The sequence below is a fragment of the Condylura cristata genome, unplaced genomic scaffold (genome assembly GCF_000260355.1).
Source record: "Condylura cristata isolate star-nosed mole 26May11 unplaced genomic scaffold, ConCri1.0 scaffold00035, whole genome shotgun sequence".
NCBI classification, from domain to species: domain Eukaryota; kingdom Metazoa; phylum Chordata; class Mammalia; order Eulipotyphla; family Talpidae; genus Condylura; species Condylura cristata.
Genome location: NW_004567136.1, coordinates 14,590,058 through 14,613,608, shown reverse-complemented (window position 1 = coordinate 14,613,608; position 23,551 = coordinate 14,590,058). Strand labels below are relative to the sequence as shown.

Here is a 23,551-nt window from a genome sequence, read left to right as displayed (position 1 = left end):
CTGCTTGAAATGGATAAAATAAACCTCTGCTGAAGGCAGAGCAGGAAGATTTGCCCGCAACTCGGACTCCCGTGTCTTCCTCACTCCCACTCCTCTCCCCCTCTTGGAATCTCCGCACGCTGATGCCTTCCCATCTTAGGGTCCTGCCTGTGTTGCCTCCAGACACCTCAAAAGTTGGAGCTGGTCTCCGACACTGACACTGGCGCAAGGGGCTAGAGTGCAGCTCTGGAAGCTGTCTGTAGCCACCACAACATGAGTCCCATCCCCAGCCAGGAAGTGAGACCCAGGGTGCAGCAGCAGAAGCAGAACCCCTCCCCCCCCCCCCCCCCAGCAGTGGATTTCAATAGATCTGCCTGTTCTGCTCCCCACTCTGGCTCTGGTGATCCCTTCACCCACCACAAGCCTGGCCAAACCCCAGTTCTTGAGCACATACATTATATAAACCTTTAAAAACACCATACACTGTAAGGATTTATATTAAAACTCTATCAAAAGTATCTTAAACTTTTTAATCCCACTTTAGGTAAACAAAAAATTGAAATTATAGGCAGTAAGTTACGGTCACGTTTTGTCTGAGAAATGGGCTTCCAAGTGGCACTCATACTCAAAAGCTATAGAAAAAGTACTTGGCTTTAAAGTGAAAGAATGGAAAACTAACAATATTTACAACTGCAAAATCAGATCAAGATTTTAAATGTTTCAACTAATCCGTATTTCTTACCTTCAGCAGATTTTTCCTACTTTTCAAAGGACAGGAGAAAGAAAGACGCCTGCCTCACCGCAGGCAGGCAGGAGAGCTGCGCCAGCTGCGCCTGCCCCCTCCCTCACTGCTGGTCCTAACTGCCAGACTCGAGCACTTTTACTGCACCTCCGCAGGCAGGGGCCGACTCCCGGCAGAAAAGGCCGCCGGCAGGCTGCGCCCTTCGCTCAGCGCCTTACCTCATAAAGCAGGAGTCGGACGCTGGCCTGCTGGCCCAAGCATCTTCTCAGACTGTCCATGATCTCAAGGCAAAACGTCTCATTGGCAACAGAACTGTATCTGCTGTGGACGTCCACGTGGACCTGAAAAGAGAGTTCGAACTGGGTCGCCATCCACTGGGCTTTACTTAGAAGGCCAAAAACACTGCCTTCCACACCTTCGATAGCTGAAAGAATCAAGTCCTTTCTGCTGCCACAAAATTCTAAGGTTTAGAGGTAATTTTAGTCTAGAAATGGACACTGACAAAGCGTAAATACCCCCTTATTCGATTTACACCTTAAATTAGGAAATGCAAGAACTGCTCGCCTGCTGTGATGACCGAGGCACTTAGCGAGGCTGTCGGCAACGACTGAGTCAGACCCCAGTCCTACCCGCTGCTGGACCTATTGCCTTGGGCGAGTTAGTCAACCTGTTCCCTCACTCTTAAATGGGGCAATAATAATACATAATTGACATCCAGTGTTTCTAATATTTAGCCTATGCCATAGTTTATACACAGGTTTTATAGCTGCCAGAGCAGTAAAGTAAGGATTCCCACAGAAACTGCTGTGTAAACGCCTCACTCCCCAGTGGGAGTGCCCAGCCAGAGGCACTCCCCGGCACATGTTAATGGCCCTGAAGCCACGACTGCCTGAAAGGTAAGCACGTCCCATAAGAAGTCTCGCGTTCTCAAACCGTGGAGCTTCATAGATGCTCATGAGCAAATAAACGAAATATTAAAAAGGGGGCAGCAGTCTGTTTCTTGCTCAGGAGCTGTGAAGTGACCGACAACGCACGGACAGCCTTTAGCCCGAGACAAGCCACACATGCGATTGAAAGCTCGCTAAAAGGCAAGTTCAGAAAAGGAAAAAGAAACCGGTGACAGCTTAATATCTGACTTAACCCAGTATCGCCAAAGTATAGCTCAGCCAGTAACAAAATAGAAGGCTAGCGAGGCGTTTCACTTCCCTGTCCTCCACAACATAGCTCGGGGCCCTGCTGGGGTCCAGGGCTCAGCCCAACAGCCCCCGGGCAGCGGCACAGGCTAGCAGGCGGCACACCCGCCACAGCGGCACCGTGTCGCGCCGCCTGCAGCTGCGCACCGCACCTGGAGTGAGCCACTCACCTGGCTGAGCCCGACGGACTGACTGCACTGGGAGGACGACAAGCTGCCGAGGACTCTGAAGTTCTTCAGGAGCAGCAGAAACCCAGCCACCGCAGACCTCCTGGCATCGAGCTGGCTAGTGCAGGAACAGACCAACAAGAAGTTACCAAACAGGACCAGCCTCAGGCACAGGCTCCGGGTCGGCCAAGCGCAGTCGGCCCAGAGGGGCGGCGGACAAACGGTGAGGCCCAGCGCAAAGCAAGGAGGTCACGCATGCAAAGCAAGGCGTCAGCGCCACAGGGGTCAGCAGCAGACATTCAGCTGAGTCGTAATCTGAGTGACTCACGACACTGCTTTCTTCAGCCTGCTGACAGGTGAATGTGGGAGTGAGAATGGCACTAAGAGGCAGCACTACGGGCTGCTGGTGCCAACGTGACGGGCTGAGGAAGACTGGGGCGCAGTGACAACTCTCCTTCTAAAGGGCATCAGACAACCTGGCCCAGCAGACATGCTCCGGGAAGAGACGAACAGAGCTTACTAGTGCTGGCTGCTCCGCACATGGCCACTGGCTCCTCGCACAGCCGCGAGCGCCTAACTGCGGCCCAAGGATACCAGTCAGCATCTTAGCCTAACAACACTTTCCACATGCCATTTGTCCCATGGTATTTTCTTACAAGATAGATATGTCCATCTCCTTCTATCTAAGAAATAACGGAAGAGAGCTTCAGAAGTACTGGCTGAGCCAAAAAAACCTCCACAAAACCCTGAAAATTTCTTTTATCCAAACCACCGGAGCAGAATTTTGATGTCCAATATAATTAAGGTGATTTCTTCTTCAAAACTGTTGCAAGTCCTGATTTCAAAGGACCTGGCAATGGAACTTGATCTCAAAGGCTGCTCTTCACACAGCAGGCTCCTTAAGACACCACACTCAGATCCGCTCCACCGCCACTACAGCTGGGCCCCGATAGCCACACCACTTCAGGCTCTAGGCCTGCCTCGTGACCTGCAGGGGACTGCAGTCACTCACTTCCGAAGGCCGCTTGAGGACGCATGAAGTCAAGCACAGGGACACTGGGCATGGACCTCGTCCTCTGGTCAGGCCTCTGCGGACCACTGTGGACAGCCGTGGCACTAGGAGCTGGCAGAGGACTTAAAACACTGGACAGCATCAGCCGAAATCATCACGGGTGCCACTTACCTGGCAAACATGGCTTTCCGCAGGACGAGTATCAGGGAGTCCCTCACAGAGATGCTGACTTTGAGGAGGGGCTAACAGGAAGAATCAGTAGGGAAAACAGAACAAATCATTAGCCTTAGCTCATGTCTATCCAGTGCCATTACCACCTGGCTTCTGCAAGAACTTTGATTTCGTTTTATATATATGTTTCAATGTTTATTACACTTAACTAATGACAGCAGCATAATCTGAAATTAGTTGAGAATGACTTTACATCTATGTTGAATAATTTTCTATGGGAGTTCCGATTTCTTCACTAATGAAAATAAGTCAAAGGAGAACAACTCTAGGAGGAGAGGCAAACTTGCAAAAGAGCCGAGCTCAGTGCCCAGCCCTTTCCAAACAAGGTTCTGCGGCTCTGAATGGAGGGAGACGGGGCTTCCCGGACACAGGCTGCAGCTGCCAGCACAGCCTCAGTGTGGAAAGCGCCTGGTGTCAGAAAATTACCTGCACTGCCCTCAGCAGCCCGTGCACAGTTGGAAGGGGCAGAAAGCACAAATAATCAAAAGCTTCTGTGACTTTAGAAGAACAACTCTGAAGAACTAAGGGCGCATACATGGTGATGTTTGAGAGCAGGTCTGAAAAACAGAAATTTCTAGTCAGTCTAATAACTAAAAGTGTTTCAAATAAAAGGAAAATAAATATGGGGAAAGAAATGACATAGCCGGGCCCTCCCTGGTGGCATAAGGAGTGAGGCACTATGATGCTGTCCACAGCCTTTGTGGCCTGAGTCCACCCCCGCCAGGGAGGGACCCCAGGGCACAGCAGACCCCGCCTGTCTCCCCGCTGCTCCCTCAGCAGTGGGTTTCAGTGGATCTGCCGGTCTTGCTCCCCACTGTCTCTGATGACCCTCTCACACCCCTGCACCTCTGGCCTGTACCCCACTATTTGAATGCATAAATAATACTTTTTTTAAACAAAATGACATAACTGTTCTTGTCTCCCCTCTCAAATAAGCCAACTATTCCGCAGCAAAAGTTTCCGCAGATACTACGGCCCCTGGAGTGAGTGTGGCCAGGACACCTGCTACTTGTCTGTGCAGCCGTGACTGCAGCAGTTAAGCCAGAAGCAGGGAAGAAGCGCACTACGCTGCCCAGACAAGTGGCACAGTCCTCACGTGTCGAGGCTCAAGTGCTAATGGACTTCCACAGTGTGCAAATGTGATATGGACTGTAAGAAACACACACCACAGGCACAAGACACGGCCCTTCTACCTTTTTAGTTGGAAACCAAGAAACAAGAACCCTTTTTAAAAAGAATGAAAGAGGTGAATACAGAATATAAACACCTAACAATCTCACACATGGTTTATTGCCTAGCAAGGGATAGGCACAACTTTTATTTTGCATAGAAGAACAGGGGGACAGGCCAGAGGTGTGGGGTGTGAAAAGGATCACCAGAGTCAGGGTGGAGAGCTGAGTGGACAGATTCACGGAAACCCACTGCTGAGGGGAGCAGCAGGGAGACAGGAGGGGTCTCCTGCACCCTGTGGGCCAACCCCTGTCTGGGGATCGAACCCAGGCTGCAGTGGCTATGGACAGCTTGAGACTTTAACCCCTATGTCACCAGGGAGGCCTGGAGACGAAACAAATCTTAATGACAGCCAAAGAAATGATACAGAAAGGGAAAAATAAGCAAGCAGACTTTTTGCTGAAAACAGTGAAAGCCCCGGACAGTGAAGTAACATCTATACTGAAGAAAAATCTCAATGTAGAATTCTATGCTAAGCGAAAAAAACCTTTCAGAAAACACAAAGCACATTTTGCAATATACAAAAACATTCATCAACAACGGATCAGCTGCTATGCTGAAAGTCAGATTAAAAAGTACACAAAACTCCATCTCTATCAATTGTTCTATAGTGACAGAAATCAGACCAGACCGGAGGCAGGAGAAACAAACTACTGAGGCATCACGGAACACACCTAAGAGTTCTTCAGGGGCACTGTCAACAGTGACGGCGACTATAGAAGGGCGACCTGACTTAGGGGCGAGGAGGCGAGTGTGAAAGCAGTTCGGGGGTCACTAGAGATGCATCTGAACCCAAACCCCAAGGTTAAGACAATGGAAGGTATTGACACAGAAAAGGGAATGCTGATTCCAGAGACAAGTTTCATTAGCCAGTGAAGACAATGGAAGGTATTGACACAGAAAAGGGAATGCTGATTCTAGAGACAAGTTTCATTAGCCAGTGAAATGCTTCTTTGTTTTGTGACAACCATGGAGAATATAAGCAGACGTGTTTTACTGGGATCAGAATCAAACATGTAAGATTAAATTACCGTTGTTAAAAATCTGTCTAGAACCAAAACACGGTATTTAAATAAAAACTTCCCTGAGGGTTTGATCTACTGAGTTCAGTACCTAGGAAGTGGCTGATGGGAGAGGAAGTCCTGGTAACAACCCTGTTGAGGACTTGCTCCAGAATTTCTTGTCTGATCATCTCATGGATCTAAAAGAAAACAAGAAAATCAAGGTAACCTTTGGTCACCTTCAGCTTGCAACTGCATGAGCCATTTGGATTCGGGTAAAACTCAACTGTTTATTTCCAAGACGCAGGGAAGGGGAGTCATTGCAGTCACTTCCCGCCCTTGTCCGGAGCAGACGCCCACAGCGGCAGCCAGCTGCGAAGGCCGCTGCACACGCTCCACTCCGCCAAGCCCAGTGCTGCAGGGCAGCTCTGCCTGGTGGCCACCACGCCCACACCCACCTTTTCAACAGTACACATAAAAGTCCATGAAAATTTCTGGAAGCCTGAACCCCTCATCGACCCCTTCACAGCGCTTAGAGCACAGCAGCTGCCTACAAAAAAGACCTGCATGAACTTTCTAAACTTGCCTTATTTTGATTACCAGGAGACTATCTGTTAAAATGAGTGGCAAATTATCCGCTCTAGAGATGTCCTAGCAAAGCCAACACCTACGTGAAACCAAGCAGAACTACCTAAATTTTAAAAATATTTAAAAACAGACCCACTAGCACCTCTTATTCTAAGAACATTTAAGTCAGTTTACGACTAAGAAGCGGCACTGACATCCCGTGGCACAACTGCACGGACTACTGCACAGTGGCCGCTTCCCAGCGTGGGGCAGCACAGCCCACGGGACCCGGCCCTGAGGCCTCTGGGATGCACCTGTAAGCCGCAGCACCTGTAAGCCGCAGCAGAAGGTCGAGAGGCTGACTTAAAGGAGTCACTAGCAAGTCAGAGTTTAGCCTCAGGTAACTTTTTTTTTTAAGTTTTACTTTATTTATGCACATCAGAGCAGGGGTGCAGGCCAAAGGTGCAGGGGAAGGTGTCACCAGAGAAGGTGGGGACAGAACAGGTGGATCCACTGAAAGCTACTGCTGAGGGGGCAGCGGGGAGACAGGAAGGGTCTGCTGCGCTCTGGGGTCCCTCCCTGGTGGGGATGGAAATCATGGTACAGTGACTGGCAACAGCTTGATAGCCATGCGACTGAACCCTTGTGCCACCAGGGAGGCCCCCTGAAGATAATTTTTTTGTGTGTAGAGGGATAGAATTCAAAAAGAAAAACCCAGGAATGATTTACTGCTGAAGAGAAAATCATGAGAAAACTAAATTTATTCAAACGTCTAATAAATTGCCAAATACAAGTGAAACTAGTATGGAAAGCTTACATAAAATAAAGGAAAGAAAGTAAATAACTCATCAAAGTGTGTCTGTAATATTTCAATACCATGCCAACATTTGTTCCCAGAAACTGCTACAGACCCAGACTTCCCTGTCACCCAAACTCCCAGGCAAATGTCACGTCCTATTCTTAGGATAACTTAATAGAATTGGAATGGTTTAGTCTCACCTTAAAAGTCTCCAACAGGATATCAGATCCCAGCTTACACGCTTGCTGGTTTGGCGTTCTAGAAAGACCTGAACTGGTTTCAAAAGTTTTTCCATCAAAAATTTTCTTTGGTCCATAGGAATCCATTAACATGAAGCCCAGTTCCACGAGGCCCTGAGTGACATGGTCCCAACTATGAACACTGCAAGAAGACGAAGCTTAGTTAGAGAGCGCCCAGTGGGCGCCTCACCTTGGATGTGCTGCTAAGTTACACATCGCCCAAACTTGACCTGGACAGCCGAGCCTCGCAACTTTTTTCCCTCAGCACTCTTACCTGGCAGAATTCTAAGTCCCTGGAGGTGCACTAACAGAAACGGCGGGCAAGCAAATGCCAGTGATGCCCGGACGCCTTGAAGACCCAGAAACTGTTCACATTAAAACTGCACCCAGAAGGAACTGGCTGTCACGATACACTGACCAGTGGAGACTTCCCTGCTAGGCCCACGGCTGACGCCCACTGATGCTGCTTCCACATGTACGTGTTTGCAAATCTGCCTCCCTGCCTAGACTGAGCCTATGCTGGAACCCCGTTAGTTCTACTTTCATTCACACAGCCGAGCCCCGGGCTGACATGGACATGCACTCGGCACATACCGACAGCATGACTACTTACATGCAGATGTGTATTTGTATTTACATCCTGTAGTAACTGAGAGTATGACTGATGAATGATCTGATTTTGAAAGTATGCGCTAACACTGCAGACAGCTCTGTAGCAGAGGAACCGTGAGGTGACTGTGTAACATCACCAGCTGGTGGAGCGACATGCGTCCAGGAACTTGTCTCTGCCTCGAGCCGGGCATGCATCAGGCCCATGCCTCCCCCGCGCCGCAGCTCAGACGTCTGCCAGAGGGCAAGCGCTAGCGTGGGCACTGCTGTGACGTTCTCGGTAAACTGACGGTGTTTGATGCTGGCCAGACCACAGGCACAGACTGAGCACTTGCTCCTTTCTTCCCACCCCAAGTCCCTCACAGGGCTGCTGCTGCGCCCCCCCATCTCCAGGTCACGTCACGCTGGCGTCTTAGACGTGCCTCTGCGTGTCTACCCCACATCCGCGCACTCTGCTGCAGCCCCACTATCCGGCTCAATAGCCCGTGGCCCCTTCCGGTTGCCCCAGCTGCCCCAGGAGGCGAGGGCTACGCTGTGGTAGCTCTGCGTTACGGTGGCCGTAACATATCTCCCTGTTCTGATTGCAAAGTTGACTACGCTCTAAGTCTGTTGCCTGAACTTTCCTCACGAGACCTTTTATTTCTAGTATGATTTGGTAGACCAGAAGGCTGTTCAAGATATCAAGCCATGCTAGAAATGCCGTGATGAGCCCTACCCGTTACCCACTCACTGGTGACGTGCACAGGCAAACGTGCGCTGCAGTACAGAAACACCACCAACATGCGCTCACGGGGCCCAGAATAAGCACAGAAAGTGACTCGGCCAGAGCCCAGAGCGAGTGGCACAGCCAGCACTCTCCCGGGGCGGCTGAGCCGCCAGCTCCCTCCCACTGAGCGCTGGCCCTGCGCTCAAGGACCGCTACCCGCCAACGGACCCTGAAATGAAAGGAACACTAGGCTTTTCGACTCGACTTTAAATGGGTTTGCCTAAAACTCCTAGTCAACTGTGTAAAACTGCTAATTACAACCATCAGCCCCAAATTTCAACAATTTTGAAAAAACATTTATCCTCAAAATGTCAATGAAGATTCAATCCAATAACAAGCTGCAATATCATGAAAGGAGTAATGTTTTGTACTCTTGGCTGGGAAGTCAGGTCTTAGGATTTAATGATTTTTCCAGACAGAAAAAGTCAGCCGACCACCTTTAAGGGACTGAACCTCGACAGGTGAAGCCCATAGTTACAGTCATCAGGTTCCCGACGGTCACAAATATGGGCCCACACCGCACATCGCGTTGCCTAACACTGAACAGCCAGGGAGCTCCTGGGGACGGTCACCAACTCACCTACTCTTTACCACGTCCAAGATCATGGCTGAAACACACGCTCTACGAGGGACTAGATTCTGTAGGAATTTTGATCCTTGGAGAAGCTGCAGATCCTTAAAGCTCTTTATAACTGAAGTCTTTAAAAGGTCAAACACCTAATATAAAGGAGAAACAGGAAAATGCAGTGGAAAGGCAGCCGGCATCGCAGAGCCTGGCCTGGACTCCCCCCGCGGCGACTCCCGAAGGCCCGCAGGAGGCTGCTCGCCGGTGGCCCTGCGACAGGCGGGCCTTCCTTAAGAGGAAGAAGGACCAAAGATCAATGGCAGTATCACTCACAACCAGGAAGTACCTGAGTGATAGGAGTAAACAACTTTGTATGTCCATCCTGGTCACTTACCCATTCTGTTAATTACAACGCCATCAGGAACAATTTCTTGGGAAGCTACAACACAGTAATTTAGCAAGTGATCATCTTGCTAAATTTCTCTTCGTGCTACCCGCCTGTGGGGTTTCCCCACTCTCCTCCCACCCCACACTTGGTTTAGCAGTCAGAAATGGAGGCCTGGCATGGACTGGGGGGTCTCCACAGCCGGTGCGGGCCTGCCGGGCCGGGGACTTGCTGCCGGCAGCAGGTGCTGGGAGCGGGCGACTGGGAAGCAGCCACGGTGAGCCTGGCTTCCAGGGCACCACAGGACTCATCAGAGGCCACTAATAAGTACCTGTTCTGCAAATCTTTGTATTCTCGTCACAGAGAGCAGGAGGGCAATGCTGAAGGGGCACATATTGTTGCTGGGGTCTCCTTGCTGTTCGGCCTGGAACAGATAAACCAGAAAGAAGTGGTTACAGCATCAAAGTATACCACAGCAGGTCTTTACACGGGCCAGGGACACCTAAGCGTAAGGGCTAAAACTATAAAACCTTAAAAAACGCAGAAATTCCTTAAGATCTTGGTTTAGGCAATGATTTCACAGCTATGCTATTAAAAACAACTTCTGTAAGAAAAAAATGGATAAACTGGACCTCACTAAAATTTAGAACTTCTGTGTTTCAAAAGACACCAGCACGAAAGCGAAGACAGGCCAGACTAGAAAAGTACTTGCTAAAAGTACCTAACTGATAGAGGACTTGCCCCCAGAATTCACGAAGAGTCTGACAAGTCGGTAAGATACACAAACAGAAAATGGCAAAAAATCGGAACAGCCATTTCATCTAAGGTTTTAGGACAGCTAGTAAGCGAGTGAAAAGACACCTGGTTACCACCAGGCATTAAAGAGCACAAGTCATGAAGCTAACACTAGGGTGGGTAGAAGCAGAAACAAACAGAAGGCACTAGTAAATATTGGTCAGAAAGGAGAAATGAGAACCCCACCCAGTGCTGGTGGGATTTAAGATGATACTGCCACTTTGAGAAATTCTGGCAGTTTCTTAACAATTTAAACCTAAGTTTAGGGCCCTCCCTGGTGGCACTACGGATTAAAGTACAGGTCTTTGAAGCCGGCCGCAGCTGCTTCAGGACGCGTTCGATCCCCAGCCCTGGAGGTGACCCACATGGCGCAGCAGACCTCTTGCCTGCTGCTCCCCTCAGTGGATCCCCTGTTCTGCCCACTACTCTGTCTCTGGTGAATCCTCTCACCACTCACGCACACAAGACACTGGCTGGACGCTCCAACACCCCGCGGAAGCGTTCGGCCTTCGTGAGAGCCATGACATCTGCAACTCACTTTCAAATGGAAGAAAGAGGTTGCCTCAACCTCTGCCACCCACTCATGCACTGGGGATACTGGCTATTTTTAGTAGTGGCTGGCGAAAGATGTGAGGAAGCAAGACAAGGTAAACGAGGCCAGGCGTCTACCTGGTGAACGTGGGGCACGCCGGGGTTCATCATGCCAGGTGTCCAACATTTCTGTGGGCTAAACTTTTCAAAATAAAAAGCTGGATGGAAAAAAGACCCTTTAGCTGTAATTTTAAGAGTTCATAGCACATCTGATTTTTATCTTACTACTTCACAAATATCAGACGAATGACCTAGCATCACGAAACGCCATCCACTACTAGTAACATCCAATATCCCCAATGCATGAATGGGAAACAGCGGTGGAGGCTGAAGGTCACATAAAATGGAGCTAAGATCAGAGTTTGAGTTTCCTGCTAAACACACTTTAAAGAAAACAAGTAGACAAAAACCCCAGAACACTTCAGGTACGCTATCAGAGTGTGGTGACATCGCCCCTATGTTCCCGGAGCACAGACACGCCCCTCCATCGCAGGTCACGCCGCGCTACTCCTGCTGGCCTCCCGTCGACAGGCCCTGAACGGCACAGAGGCCTGGCTCAAGTGTCCCCGAGTCACAGAGGTCCCGGGTCTCGTGCTACCTTCAAGTGTTTCAGGAGCTCTCTTCCTAGTTCGCAGTCCAGCTTGATGGCAAACACAGTGTGGAGAATAACAGTGCCTTCCACGTGGCGCAGTTCGCCTGAAGGCACGGTAACCAGGTCCAACAGCCTGGAAGATTCAAAAGACCAGAATGAGCTGTGGCTGGTGCGAGAGACCAGATGAACAGGCCCATTCACCCAACCCAAACTCACATCATCACCAGAGGCCAGCCGCAAATACAAACTCTCCTCCCCCCCAACTGTTCCGTTCTGCAAGAAAACCTCCTGAAAGAACTGTCTAGGGTCATTATTTCTACTTCCTTACCCATCCCAATCCAATCCAACTAGGCTTCCGCACCCTTCCCACCCGCCAAAGCCATCTGACATTCTTGCCAACGTTACAAAATGACCTCCATGGTGCCAAAACCAGTCATCAAGTCCTATCTTAATTAATGGCTCAGCAAATTTGACACAGCTGACCACTTTTTTTTTTTTTTAAAGATATATTTATTCATACAGAACTGGGGTACAGGCCAGAGATGCGGAGGGTGAGAGGCTTCACCAGAGACAGAGTGGGGAGTAGAACAGGCAGATCGACGAAGTACACTGCTGAGGGGAGCAGCGGGCGGGTCAGGAGAGGTCTGCCGCGCCCTGGGGTCACCTCCGGGGCAGGCGGGGATCGAACTCATGCGGAAGCGGCTTTAGCGTCTCAGTGCTGTGCTTTAACCCGCTGCGCCACCAGGGAGGGCCTCAGCTGACCACTTTTTTCTTGAAGCAATCTCTTCTCTTAGCTTCTGGGGCCCTGCCACTGGCCTCTTCTCAATTTGTTTTGCTGGCTCATGGCTCCTTTAAGTAATGGAATGCTCCTGAATTCAGTCTCGGGCGCCCACAACATCTCTAAGTGACCCCTCCGTCCTATGGGCTCGGTCCTCCAGGTCTGCCTCTAGCCCTGACCGCGCCTGTAGCCCGTCTCCTGTGCCACACCTCCGCATGGTGCTGCCACACACGCCAAACTCAACAGGACTCACCCACCCCAACCTGCTCTCCTGCCAGGCTTCTTGACTCGAAGGCCCAGCCTCCTGGGGCGGACGTGGCACCGGGGCAAGCCTGTGCTGTGGACGAGCAGCCATTGGCTGCACCAGGGCCAGCAGGATGAGCTCGCAGCCACGCTGCTCGGCCTCAAACCCACCCCACCACTTCAGAACCTAAGGGAATTTCTTCTCTCTCTGCCTCGGCTTCTGCATTTGCGGAAGAGGCAAAGGCGGCTGTGGCGAGGTCGCAGCGCGCCCAGCATAGCCCTGGCGTAGCAGTGGCACCTCCAAGGAGCTGCTCTTAAAAGCAGCTTCGTGCACTGGGACTGGTCGTGCTTGGTGCTGTGCGCTGACCCGCCTGTGGGCTAACTGCTCCACAGCCCGAGAACCTTCTTTTCCGAGATCTACATGTTGAGGCTCTTATCCTTCAGGGGCAATTAGAAGAGCACCTTGCCAGCAGGGTGCTCTCTGGCCACCCAGCTGAAGTGCACTGCAGTCACCACGCGTCGCCCATTTGAACTATCTGCACAGCCACTTCCGCCTTAGTATTTTGTTGCTGCTGATCGATTTTCGGTTCTCACTGAAATTTAAACTCAGGAGAGCTGGGACCCTGCCTGACAGGTTCATCACTGTAGTTTCTGGTGCAGGGCAGACATTTTAAATCTGCAGCTTACAGAAACTACCGCTAGTTTCCTGAGAACAGAACAGTGGAAAAGCTGAGAAGGTGGCTCTATGCTTGGAAGTTTCTCCTTCTTACTTCATTACTGAGCAGCTAGCAGAGGACCAGGAAAGGTCTATACTGAGGTAAAAGTAGATCCAAAAGATTAGATGATACTGAATCACTAAAATATCAATGAGGAGACATCTTTATAAAACGGTTTCGTTTCGGTCTACAATACTCACTCATCGCCGCTCTGCTCCTCACTATGCTGCATATCCAGCTCATTGAAGAAAGCTATGATTCCTTCCAAAACCTTCATTCTGCTTCCCTGAAAAAGTATAAAATGGGCAAGCTAGCTCCACACAAAGAAGCAGAAAAGCAAGGAAAAGTACTTTTCAGCTTAAAGGATCATGCAGTACAAATCCGACTACTAAGTACAAGCGAGGGTCACACTAGCCATTTATAGAGCACTTTCAAGTTGAATTTGGTGCGAACTACAGCTCAGTGCCAGGTTTCAGAGTCTACAGCGACGTGTTGAGGTCACTGTCCCTTCTAGTACCACACCCCGGAACTGTGGCAGAAGAGAAGCGTGCAGACGAGGCACATGACCTTTCCCATCACCCCGAAGTAAAAGCAGCAACGCTAGAGGAGGAAAGCCGCAGTGTGAGCGCCCCAACTGGCCTCAGCTAGTCACTCCACAACAGTTGAAAAGAAACATTTTCACTTGTACCTTTGAGGAGAGAATCAGAAGCTGATAGACTAAAGGTGGTATTTCCTGAAGATTAAGTTTGGAGAACATCCTCAACACTTTCTCAGTCAGAAGCTCCACTTCTTCTGCAGTCAAGGGAACATCCCTGTGGGTGAAAGACTAAAGGCTAAGGCCAAAGCCTACGTGGGCAATAGTAAAACATCACAACTCTCCTTCTGTTTTGGTTTTCTTTTTCCTTCTCTAAGAGAACCTCGAAAAAACCCAATCACTTAGTTAAGCAAAGTCACATTGTGGGGGGGAAATTCATTACAAACAAACCAAACAAGAGGAGAGGAGATCCTCTAGCGGGAAACTCGAGGGTGGGGACAGCAGTGTTTGAGCTTCCTACCTTTCAGCTCCGAGCGGGGAGTAAGGGAAGGGACTGAGACTTGCCTGAACATGGAGACGAGCGGGATGGCATACTGTGGGTCCCACCTGGTTAAAGACGATGACAAAGGACATGAGAGTGTACCTCACTTTATCTTACTTATTTTGTAAAATTAGTAAGGGAAACAAATTCTAGGGTCATTTCAAGGTGATTTGGCACCCTTGGGCAAGGACATTAAAATCATTTTTTAAAAACTGATTTGTTAATGAAATTTTTGTCAAGTGAAACAATGAAGTAACTAAGCTTTTAACCTATCAGACTGGCAAAATCAAAACCTGATGATACTCAGTGCTGATGAGAACAAAACAAACATTCTTCACATTCACGTACTGTTCCTGCGAGTGGAGAGTGACCAGTCCTCAGAGAAGCTGGCACTACGTATCAACTTTAGAAAAGCACACAACCCACAGACCCTCCCAACTCACTACCAGAAAAATATCTCATGTACATGCTTGCTCAAGTTCACCCAAACAGGTAAGGATATTTTATGTAACACCTTTTGTAATAGCAAAAACCAATAACCAGACTTACTGGAAAAAAACACTTAATCTAACAATTGGAGACCGGTCAAGTAATTACAGAATACTACAGAACTGTCACAGAGGGTGACGGAGCTGTATGTGCTGACATGAACAGAAGTATGCATGGGAACAGCAAGGTGTGACATGTGCACTGAATGAACACTGTGATGAAAAAGAAATGGGTGAGTGACCAGCATACACGTGCTGTGCATGCCTACATCTGTGTGGGCAGTCATACACAAGCAGTCGTAAAGCACTTATCTCTGGCTCAGAGAACCCTGGAATAGTATTCCCTTCTGGTTCTTTCCAGTAGACCCAAGCAGGATCATACAATTACGTAACTCAGTAATTTAGTCTTCTCTTTATTTCACTGACTATATAGTATTTTTCACCTATGCTGTACATCTTTAAATATTTCATTCTTAATGAATACAAGTTTCATAAAGTAATACTATTTTAACTCACATAGCTTATATACTGTAACTTGCAATCTCTCTATTATATGTGCTTGTTTGTAACAAGTGTTGGTGTTGAAATGTTTGTACGATAAGAACCATCAAGATAAGCAGACATTATACAGGGATATAGAACAGAATATAGTAAATAATCTCAAATATTCATTTCAGACTAAATGGTTTTACAGTATCTTATGAAAAAAAATCAGACTAAAAAGTTCTCAATGATCTAAATTCCTGAAACTGACACTAATTCTTTTTGGCCATTGTGGTTGAGATAGTTCCACACATTAGCGAGAAAGACTCACCTTCCAGAACAGAGGGTGTTTATCAACTGCTTCTTACATTCTTCTCCGCTCAGTTCATCTAATAATGCAAAAAATACACTAAGAAACACGTGCAGCAGAAGAGCGAGAAAGCCATCCAGACCCGAGGAGAACTACCTTTTCCGGAAGCCACAGACTCCCTCCTGGCAGCCAGGGCCGTGAGAACGACGGGCAGCAGCTCCAGCGACCCGCCGCGCCTCAGGCTGCCGTCCTCCACAGCGTCAACGAACTCCCTGGCCAAGTCGGCCAGGAGCGGTCCCGGGAAGTTGTGCACCTACAAGTCCGGGGGACCATGAAAACCTGAGACCGAAAGCTCCAAGTCTGCTGTCTCGGAAACCGCCTTCTGCTGAATCGACAGGCCTGGCGCTGGCCCTACAGCGCCACGGCCGCACTCTGCGGTGGTGCGAGCCTGTGGCCGCGACGAACTTTAAAGGCCAGAATTCGCCAGCAGCAACACGCTCAGACACGCTTCACAGGCAAGAAACGTGCGCGCAGCTGCCGTGTGCCCGCCGGCCTTCCACTTGGCTCTGTCGCATAAGGAGGCACTGGGCTGGCGCAGGCACGCGTTAGTGATGTGCTCCGTCAACAAGCTTGTCGGTAAGCCCCCCCAATCTGCCCCAAACCAAAGAAGATCTTCCCAGCTCACCTCGAGCATTAGTATGCCTATGATCTCGGAGGCTATTTCTTTCTGCAAATCTCCCGATTCCACCAACTGGATACAGCAAGTGTATATTCTGCGTCTCCGACGGGCTCCAGTGTCCTCAGAGCAGGGGGAACCTTGTGTGTTTAACAGGAGCACAGAGACAAGACAGTCTTACGTGTCTGAGTGGCAACCTGGCAGGGGAAATAGCTTTGCAGTCTCATTTTGAAAATGGAATCATCCCACTACTCACTACATGATCATCCTAGCAGACAGAAGAGAAACATGTAAATAATCTGATACCCAATGCCCTAAAATCTAGAGAAAGATGGGAATTGCATCTAATGAAGGGCATCTGTGGGTAAAACCACGTCATATCACACTGAAGGATGAGAAGTCAGAAGGCCTCTCTCTAGGGTCAGGGACAAGACAAGGATGTCGGCCTCCAGCCATTTCCATCCACCGTAGGCGGTTTCAGCCAGGATGGAAGAAGTAAGATCATCTCTCTTCATGAATGATATTATCTTACACCTAAAACATGCTAAGGAATCCAGAGCTAGCTAGCAAGGAAGGCTGCGGGAATATGGCTGCCACGTGGCCACCCACGACAAGGAACGCGCCCAAGTCTAAACTGGAAAACAACCATTACGTTAGAGTAACCTTAATGAAGAAGTGCAGATCTGTACTCTGACAACGATAAAGCATCATTCCAAGTAGTGAAAGATGACTTAAGTAAATAGAAATATGTGACAGATTCACACAATGGAAGACATACCAAAACAGCAATACTTCCCAACTTCCAAGATTCAACATGATCCCTACCAAAACCTTGCTTTCTAATTTTTTTTTTTTTTTTGCAGAAATTGTTAAGCACTCACACTTGTCCTTTCTTGTGGCAACAGCGAAAGAATCAGTGGCCAAAATGAAGTTCAGTCCCTTGTGACTGTAAAAAGCCCTCCCCAGCACTGCCCCACGTTCACAGACGTCCTGTCTCCCCCCTCCCCAAAGAGCGGAGACAGGAGAGCCACGTCCAGCTCTGTCATCGGAAGGCCGTGTGGACCCCACAGAGGGCAGCAAACGGCAGAACGGCCCGGTGTCCAGAGGGAAGAGCGTGCTCTCCACGGATGCGCGCAGGGAGAGGCGAGCGCCACCCGTCCACGTGGGTGTCCACCCAGCAAGGCTATCACCGGACAAAAACCAGACAGCATTGCAAAAAGGGCCTAGAGCGCAGAGTCAGGCCTGCCCAGCAGGACAGGAAAAGGCAAAGTGGAGAAACAGTGGGGAAGACACGGCAGCAAAGTCATCTTGTGTACATTTTCATTAAAAACGCTAAAATGGGGCCTCCCTGGTGGCACAGGGGTTAAAGACAACGCTATTAAGCTACCATCAGTCTGCAGCACGAGTCTGACCCCCAGCAGGCCAGGGAATGGCCCAGGGCGCAGCAGACCTCTCCTTTCTCTCGGCTGTGCCCCCAGCAGTGGACTTCAGTCCATCTTCCCATCTTCACCCTCTGCCACTCTGATCTGTACCCAGTTCTTGTAGGTATAAATTTATGTAGTTAAAAAGAAGAAAATGGACCAAAAGTCTAAACGGTAAAGCTAAAGGCATATAAACTTGGTTATATAAGTTACATAAATCCTTCATAACCCTGGATTAAGCTAGTTACTTTGACAATCACTGAAAACACAAACAAAAACTGTATATCAAAATTTAAAGCTTTGTGCTTCAGAAAAAGAAGATGAAAGAACCTAGAATGGGAGGATTTTACAAACTGTGTATCTTGTAAGAGGCTTCTCTTTAAAATACAGAAAAAATTATTACAGCCTAATTGTTAAAATTATTTTATCAGTTATTTTAGTAGTTTACATAAACAATTATTTTATAAGACCATATTCTTAACAGTGCAAATGCCTGACTAGACACTTCTCTCAAAAGAAACAAAAAGCCAGTAGCTACATCAAGAGCTTCAAAGCAAAGCTGGGCGCCAGCAGGATGGTGACAGGCGCCGAGAAAGCAGCCCTCACACGTGCGCTCAAGGCAAACTGCGCGGTCGCCTGGGGCCGAGCGACTGCATCCTTAGAGATACAGCAAGCAAATGAAAATGTGCCTACTGATGCAAAAAGTCGCGACATTTCAGAGTGGTGTTAGTCATGCCAGAAATCGGAATCAACCTAAACGCCATCAATGCATCATGGGAAAATGTGATGAACCAGACAATGACCAAAGCAGCGATGCAGCTACATGGGCGCTGCCTGACTCACAAAGGCCGCGTCTTGCACGATCCCGTCCACATGAAGTACCCAGAAGAGGCCCACTGACACCTGCTTTCTGAAGGCCTGGTGTAGGGAGAGGGGACAGCGAAGAGGCACAGGCTCTTTTAAGAGTAATAAAATATTACTCGATTATGGTGATGGAACACCAAAACCCACCAGAGGTGAATCATGTATGTCAGTTACGTCTCAGCTAACAACTGCATGCTTCAAAAGGGTGACTATTTTCTCTGGGACTGATACCCAGTTTTAAATAACGTCACCGTAAGCTAACTGCTCATCTTTACATCATCAATTAACAGGATTAAAACAATTCTGGTCCTTCCTGCTTTCCAAGGTTTTTTAATTAGGTGAAAAAAGCCAGCTACGCCCAGGCTAGCCTGTACAAGGAAAAAGTCATTTTCATTTCTTTCACTTACTAGTGAAAGTGACTGTTAATTGCTACTGTGATTCATCACTAGGCAGCGCTTCTGCTTCAGTATTTCCTCTTCTCTAGGATTTCTACAAAATGTCATTTAGCAATTTTCAAAAAGGTTGACTCAAGCAATTCTAAAACTTTTTTCATGTACAGAAAGATATGTTTTTTGAACCTTTGCAGTAAAGACCCAATTTACTTAAAGAACACTAACCAAGTTAAAATAATCTGTGAAAAAAGGTCACTTTCAAACTTTTCCTTGTAGAATTTTATCCTATCACAGTTTATAAAACCGGCATGAATTACACCTGCCATTTACACAGGAACATTACAGCACGCTGGGAATCAAGCCTCTCCGGAAGGCACCAAGACACTCCATTTCACCAAAAGGAGTTCCCGGCTCCTCCCCTGTTCAGCACAGATAAGCTCTAAACATTTGCTTTCTCCACAATTGTAAAAGCACAAGTAAACTAAAGCAGATGTTATAAAGTGTATCCTTTACAGGTGCCCAAAGCAGCGATAATACCACCTTGGTAGCTACCTCAAGCCACTCCAGTAAGATGGCTGAAGACCACAGGACAAGAGGCTGCAGCTCTAACTAAATCTGTAGACTCCCAAACACACAAAACGCGTCCCAGTGGGGCTTCAAACGGGTAAAGTGCAACAACATGTGCCAGGACTGAGCACATCCAACAGTGAGCCGGGGCAGAGAAGGCTTCCTCCCTTACCTTTGAAGATGGCTCTCAGCAGGGCTCCGGCAGCCTTTCCCTCCAGCAACCGGTTCCGAAGGAGACCAGCCAACTGCAATCAAAGGGAAAGCTGCAGTCTGGAGACCCGACATGCTGCGTTCACACGATCAAACAATTAGCTGTCAGGTTCAAATCATTCCAAGGCTCCAAGTATCACAAACATCACATTTATGTAAACAGAGCAGGACAGATCCTAATATGATGCTGCAGTACCAGGACCGAAATTTACTTACACACTCACTCTACAAATACTTACCAAGTATTTAATCAGCACTGAGCTGTGTTCTTGGGAATAAATACTCAACAAATACATTTTTAGCATCGTCTCTTTCCTCAGCACAGGGATACAGGAGGAAGAAGAGAAACATGGTAATCTGACTCAGTCAACAGTGGAGGAGGGAAAGGGATACACAAATATGTATGTAAACAAGAGCCAGAGACATAATAACTAAGGACAGAGAGGAGTGTGAAATATTTTTAAAAAATCAATCTTAGACTACGTAGAAGCAAATTTAACTGAGACGGTGAAAGATCTGTATTCAAAATTGTGAGACACTGATGGAAAAAACAATTAAAAAAAAAAGCTACTCTGGGCCTCCCTGGTGGCGCAGGGTTTAAGTCTCAGCACTCTGAAGCTGTCCGCAGCCCGTGTAGCACAAGTTCAATTCCCAGCCAAGGAGTGACCACAGGGTGCAGCAGGCCTCTCCTGTCTCCCTGCTCCCCCCAGCAGTGTGTTTCAGTGGATCTGCCCGTCCCCCACTCTGTCTCTGGTGAGTCCTCTCACCAGCACCCCCCACCCGGCACCTCTGGTCTACACCCCAGTTCTTGTATGCATAACTAAATAATCTTTAAAAAAACAAACAAACAAAAAAAACAGCTTCTCTATGGCATGTACTGAAAGAATTAACACTGTTGAATGCCCACGCTACCCAAGCCACCTACGGATTTCTGAACTTACCTGGTTTTCATTGCCTTTTAAAACATAACAGACAAACCAAGTCAGATGAAGTATTCTTGCCATTCTGGAGCTTTGACTTTTTTCCCCCTTATGGTTGACCAGAACTACCACACTAATGGCATGGTCCAAATAAAGTATAGATTCTTTTTTTTTTTAAGATTTATTTATTTGTGCATACAGAACTGGGGTACAGGCCAGAGGCTCAGAGGCAGTGAGAGGCTTCACCAGAGACAGAGTGGGGAACAGAACAGGCAGATCGAGGAAGTACACTGCTGAGGGGAGCAGCGGGTGGGTCAGGAGAGGTCCGCCACACCATGTGGTCACCTCCAGGGCAGGTGGGAATCGAACTCATGCGGAAGCGGCTCCAGATTCTCAGTGCTGTGTTTTAACCCACTGCGCCACCAGTGAGGGCCAAGTATAGATTTTTTTTAACAGAACAACACTCATTTTTGGATGTTCATTTCCTCTAAGACCGAACATATTTATTCTTGGCCAGAACCCAAGTGACTGCCCTAGAAATCACATCTGAGCAGCTCTCCGCCCTCCGGCTGTGCCTACACATGTGTCTCTCTCCTCTGCCCAATAAACGTGTCCTTTTAAGGTGAACATTACGTCAGAGGGGCCGGGCATCCCTCACAGCTGATGTCCCTTCTGAGGAAACGGCCCAATTTCCCACCTCATAAATGGCCTCCTTCTGCGGCAAGCGCCAAGAACACCCTGTGAACGCACGCAAATGACCTGCTCCCTTCTAGTTCTCCCTTGCTAACGACACCACAGGTCCTGCTTGGGGGCCACCAACCGCCCATAGCCTTCCAGGTTACCGAGCTCACGAGACAAAGACAGAGCTACTGCAGACTGCAGAGCAGCGAACAACTAAGTACAGTGTGGCCTCTTGGCATTCTAGAGCATTCGGACGCTGAGGGGGGACTGCAGGTGGAGTTCACCCACGGCACCATATCATCGTTAACATCCTCATTTAAAACTTTTTGCTGAGGTTAGTTAGACGCTAGTACTGGGGAAGGGATACATGAAAAGCCTATTGCTTTTCTATAAATCTAAAAGCAGCTCAAAGGAAATGCATAAAAATATTTTCTCTGGAATTAGCATTCTCTTATGCTTCTTACTTAATTCTATCTTCATCATGGTGGTGAAAAATTCATTTTCTACTCCTAGGACTGTGAAAGCCCCCTTCCCATTTATTTATCATCAATTTGGACTCGTGAATGTCTGCTTTTCAGTGCCTCGAAGTTCATAATTGGACTTCGTTATTTTAATGTTCAAACAGCCCCTGGGGTTGGCCAACGGGAGTCCCTGCAAGCCGCTGTCCCGGGACATGACCCCACCATTTTGGGAGCACTTCACGACACCGCATTTATCCAGGCTCATCGTTATGCCACCTACAAAATCAGTCATTTCTCCAAAAAGCCCTCGTCCCTTCTGGTGGGGAATGGTTCTTAGAGACCCGGTGGTGGGTGTGTCTGTGGCCACTGTGGCATCTTAGTTACATCAGCAGGTGGAGAGGGGCAGAGGAATATGCACGTATACACCCCCAAATGTATGCATGCACATATATATAAATTTGAGAAACCCTGGGTTCAGGCAGCATCTCCATGCCTAACCTATGCCCACACAGTTTTCTTTGTGCCCCCACATGCCACAGTGCCCTTGCCACCACCACCCGAGCCATGACCCAAGAGCATCCACCCTGGCACACACCTATGACTTCAGAACCGCTTCACCCACACCACTGCAATAAACGACTCTACTGAAAAAAAAAAAAAAAAAGCCAGGACTTACGTGTGGTAGTGCTTATGCATTTATTTTCCTTATAAAATATAGATGCGTCAATAGGCAAATCTAATGCCTTACATCAGCTCTAGTCTGGGCATTTCTTTCAGACGCGTGTGTTGTAAAAACAGCAGCAGTAATTTGCTTAGTAATTATTACAAATGCCATGCAGGCATGGAAACGTACACACGCCCATCGGCCGGCCATTTCGCCTCGCTCCCGTTTCTTTCTAACTGTGAATTACCGCCACACTACCTCACGTCTCCTACAGGGTTAAGACCGGAGGAGGCAGCAGAGCATCAGACTTCCTCTAACGCGCCCTTAATTCATCGCCACGCCTGACGGGAGCTTTGGAACAGCCTCCGATTACTCACATCATCTCCTCCCAGGGTTTGAAGGAATTCCTGGAGTCTGTCTGCTGACTTTTCTGCTGCCAGAGATAAGATTTTCTGGTCCATTATTGCACATATCACAGAACTATAAAGGAAAAAATATCAAACTGGATGAAATCTGCAAGTATCGAACCTTGATGTCCGCCCTGTCCTACTGAGTGTCCCCTCCATATCATAGATAACGCAGGGGCGAGTCCTCCTAAAGGAATTCTACTAACTAATGCGAGCGAACAGGTGGCTCCTCTCCGAGCCAAAACAATCCCCGGAACTTCTGGGGCTCCCTTATTAGGAGCTGGGGTTCTAATCAGGTGGCTGAGCTCACAGGCTCACACGCATTTTTGTAGACGTCAAGGCACCAGCAGGTAGCCCTCCCCGGGCCAAAGTGCCGCCATCGGTCACATGCGAGTCTGGAAAGTTGGGGAAGCTGAGTAAGCGCCAGGGTAGGGTCCACGGGCGCGTCGGAGACGCGGGGGACGGGCTGTGCCTGCAAAGAGCAGCGACCAGACTTTCGGAGCAAAAGACAACTGAAGCAGGGTCTGAGGAAAGTGAATCTGCGGAAAGTGACAGCGGAGGAAAGTGGGCGAGGACAAGGGCAGAGCAGAGGCCACACCAGACGGGGGCCGTGGCTGGCGCTGGGGCACGTCAGAAAGCAAAGGCGCCCTAAGGCCAGCGCCGGGGGGAGCCCCCGAGCCACGCCAGCCCCCGGCCGGGTGCCCGACGTCCAGGAGGCCCCTCCCGGGAAC

General features: G+C 48.7%; 1 protein-coding gene across 5 annotated transcripts in view; it reads right to left on the bottom strand.

Moving 5' to 3' along the window:
- Positions 1 to 22,875, bottom strand: part of FANCI (Fanconi anemia, complementation group I) — a 41,879-nt gene extending 19,004 nt beyond the window's left edge. For all 5 annotated transcript variants that reach the window (XM_012732737.1, XM_012732738.1, XM_012732741.1 and 2 more), the window contains exons 1-17: positions 22,791 to 22,875; positions 19,650 to 19,722; positions 16,243 to 16,373; positions 15,714 to 15,870; positions 15,579 to 15,636; positions 14,300 to 14,341; positions 13,889 to 14,012; positions 13,401 to 13,486; positions 11,470 to 11,596; positions 9,817 to 9,909; positions 9,116 to 9,252; positions 7,122 to 7,302; positions 5,668 to 5,755; positions 3,751 to 3,881; positions 3,265 to 3,335; positions 2,085 to 2,199; positions 940 to 1,062 (exon numbers count right to left, since the gene is read on the bottom strand). In XM_012732737.1, coding sequence (XP_012588191.1) covers positions 940 to 1,062; positions 2,085 to 2,199; positions 3,265 to 3,335; positions 3,751 to 3,881; positions 5,668 to 5,755; positions 7,122 to 7,302; positions 9,116 to 9,252; positions 9,817 to 9,909; positions 11,470 to 11,596; positions 13,401 to 13,486; positions 13,889 to 14,012; positions 14,300 to 14,341; positions 15,579 to 15,636; positions 15,714 to 15,870; positions 16,243 to 16,373; positions 19,650 to 19,722; positions 22,791 to 22,874 — 1,821 coding nt within the window. In that variant the 5' untranslated portion in view covers position 22,875. The remainder of the gene's footprint in view (positions 1 to 939; positions 1,063 to 2,084; positions 2,200 to 3,264; positions 3,336 to 3,750; positions 3,882 to 5,667; positions 5,756 to 7,121; positions 7,303 to 9,115; positions 9,253 to 9,816; positions 9,910 to 11,469; positions 11,597 to 13,400; positions 13,487 to 13,888; positions 14,013 to 14,299; positions 14,342 to 15,578; positions 15,637 to 15,713; positions 15,871 to 16,242; positions 16,374 to 19,649; positions 19,723 to 22,790) is intronic.
- Between the last annotated feature and the right edge of the window lie 676 nt (positions 22,876 to 23,551).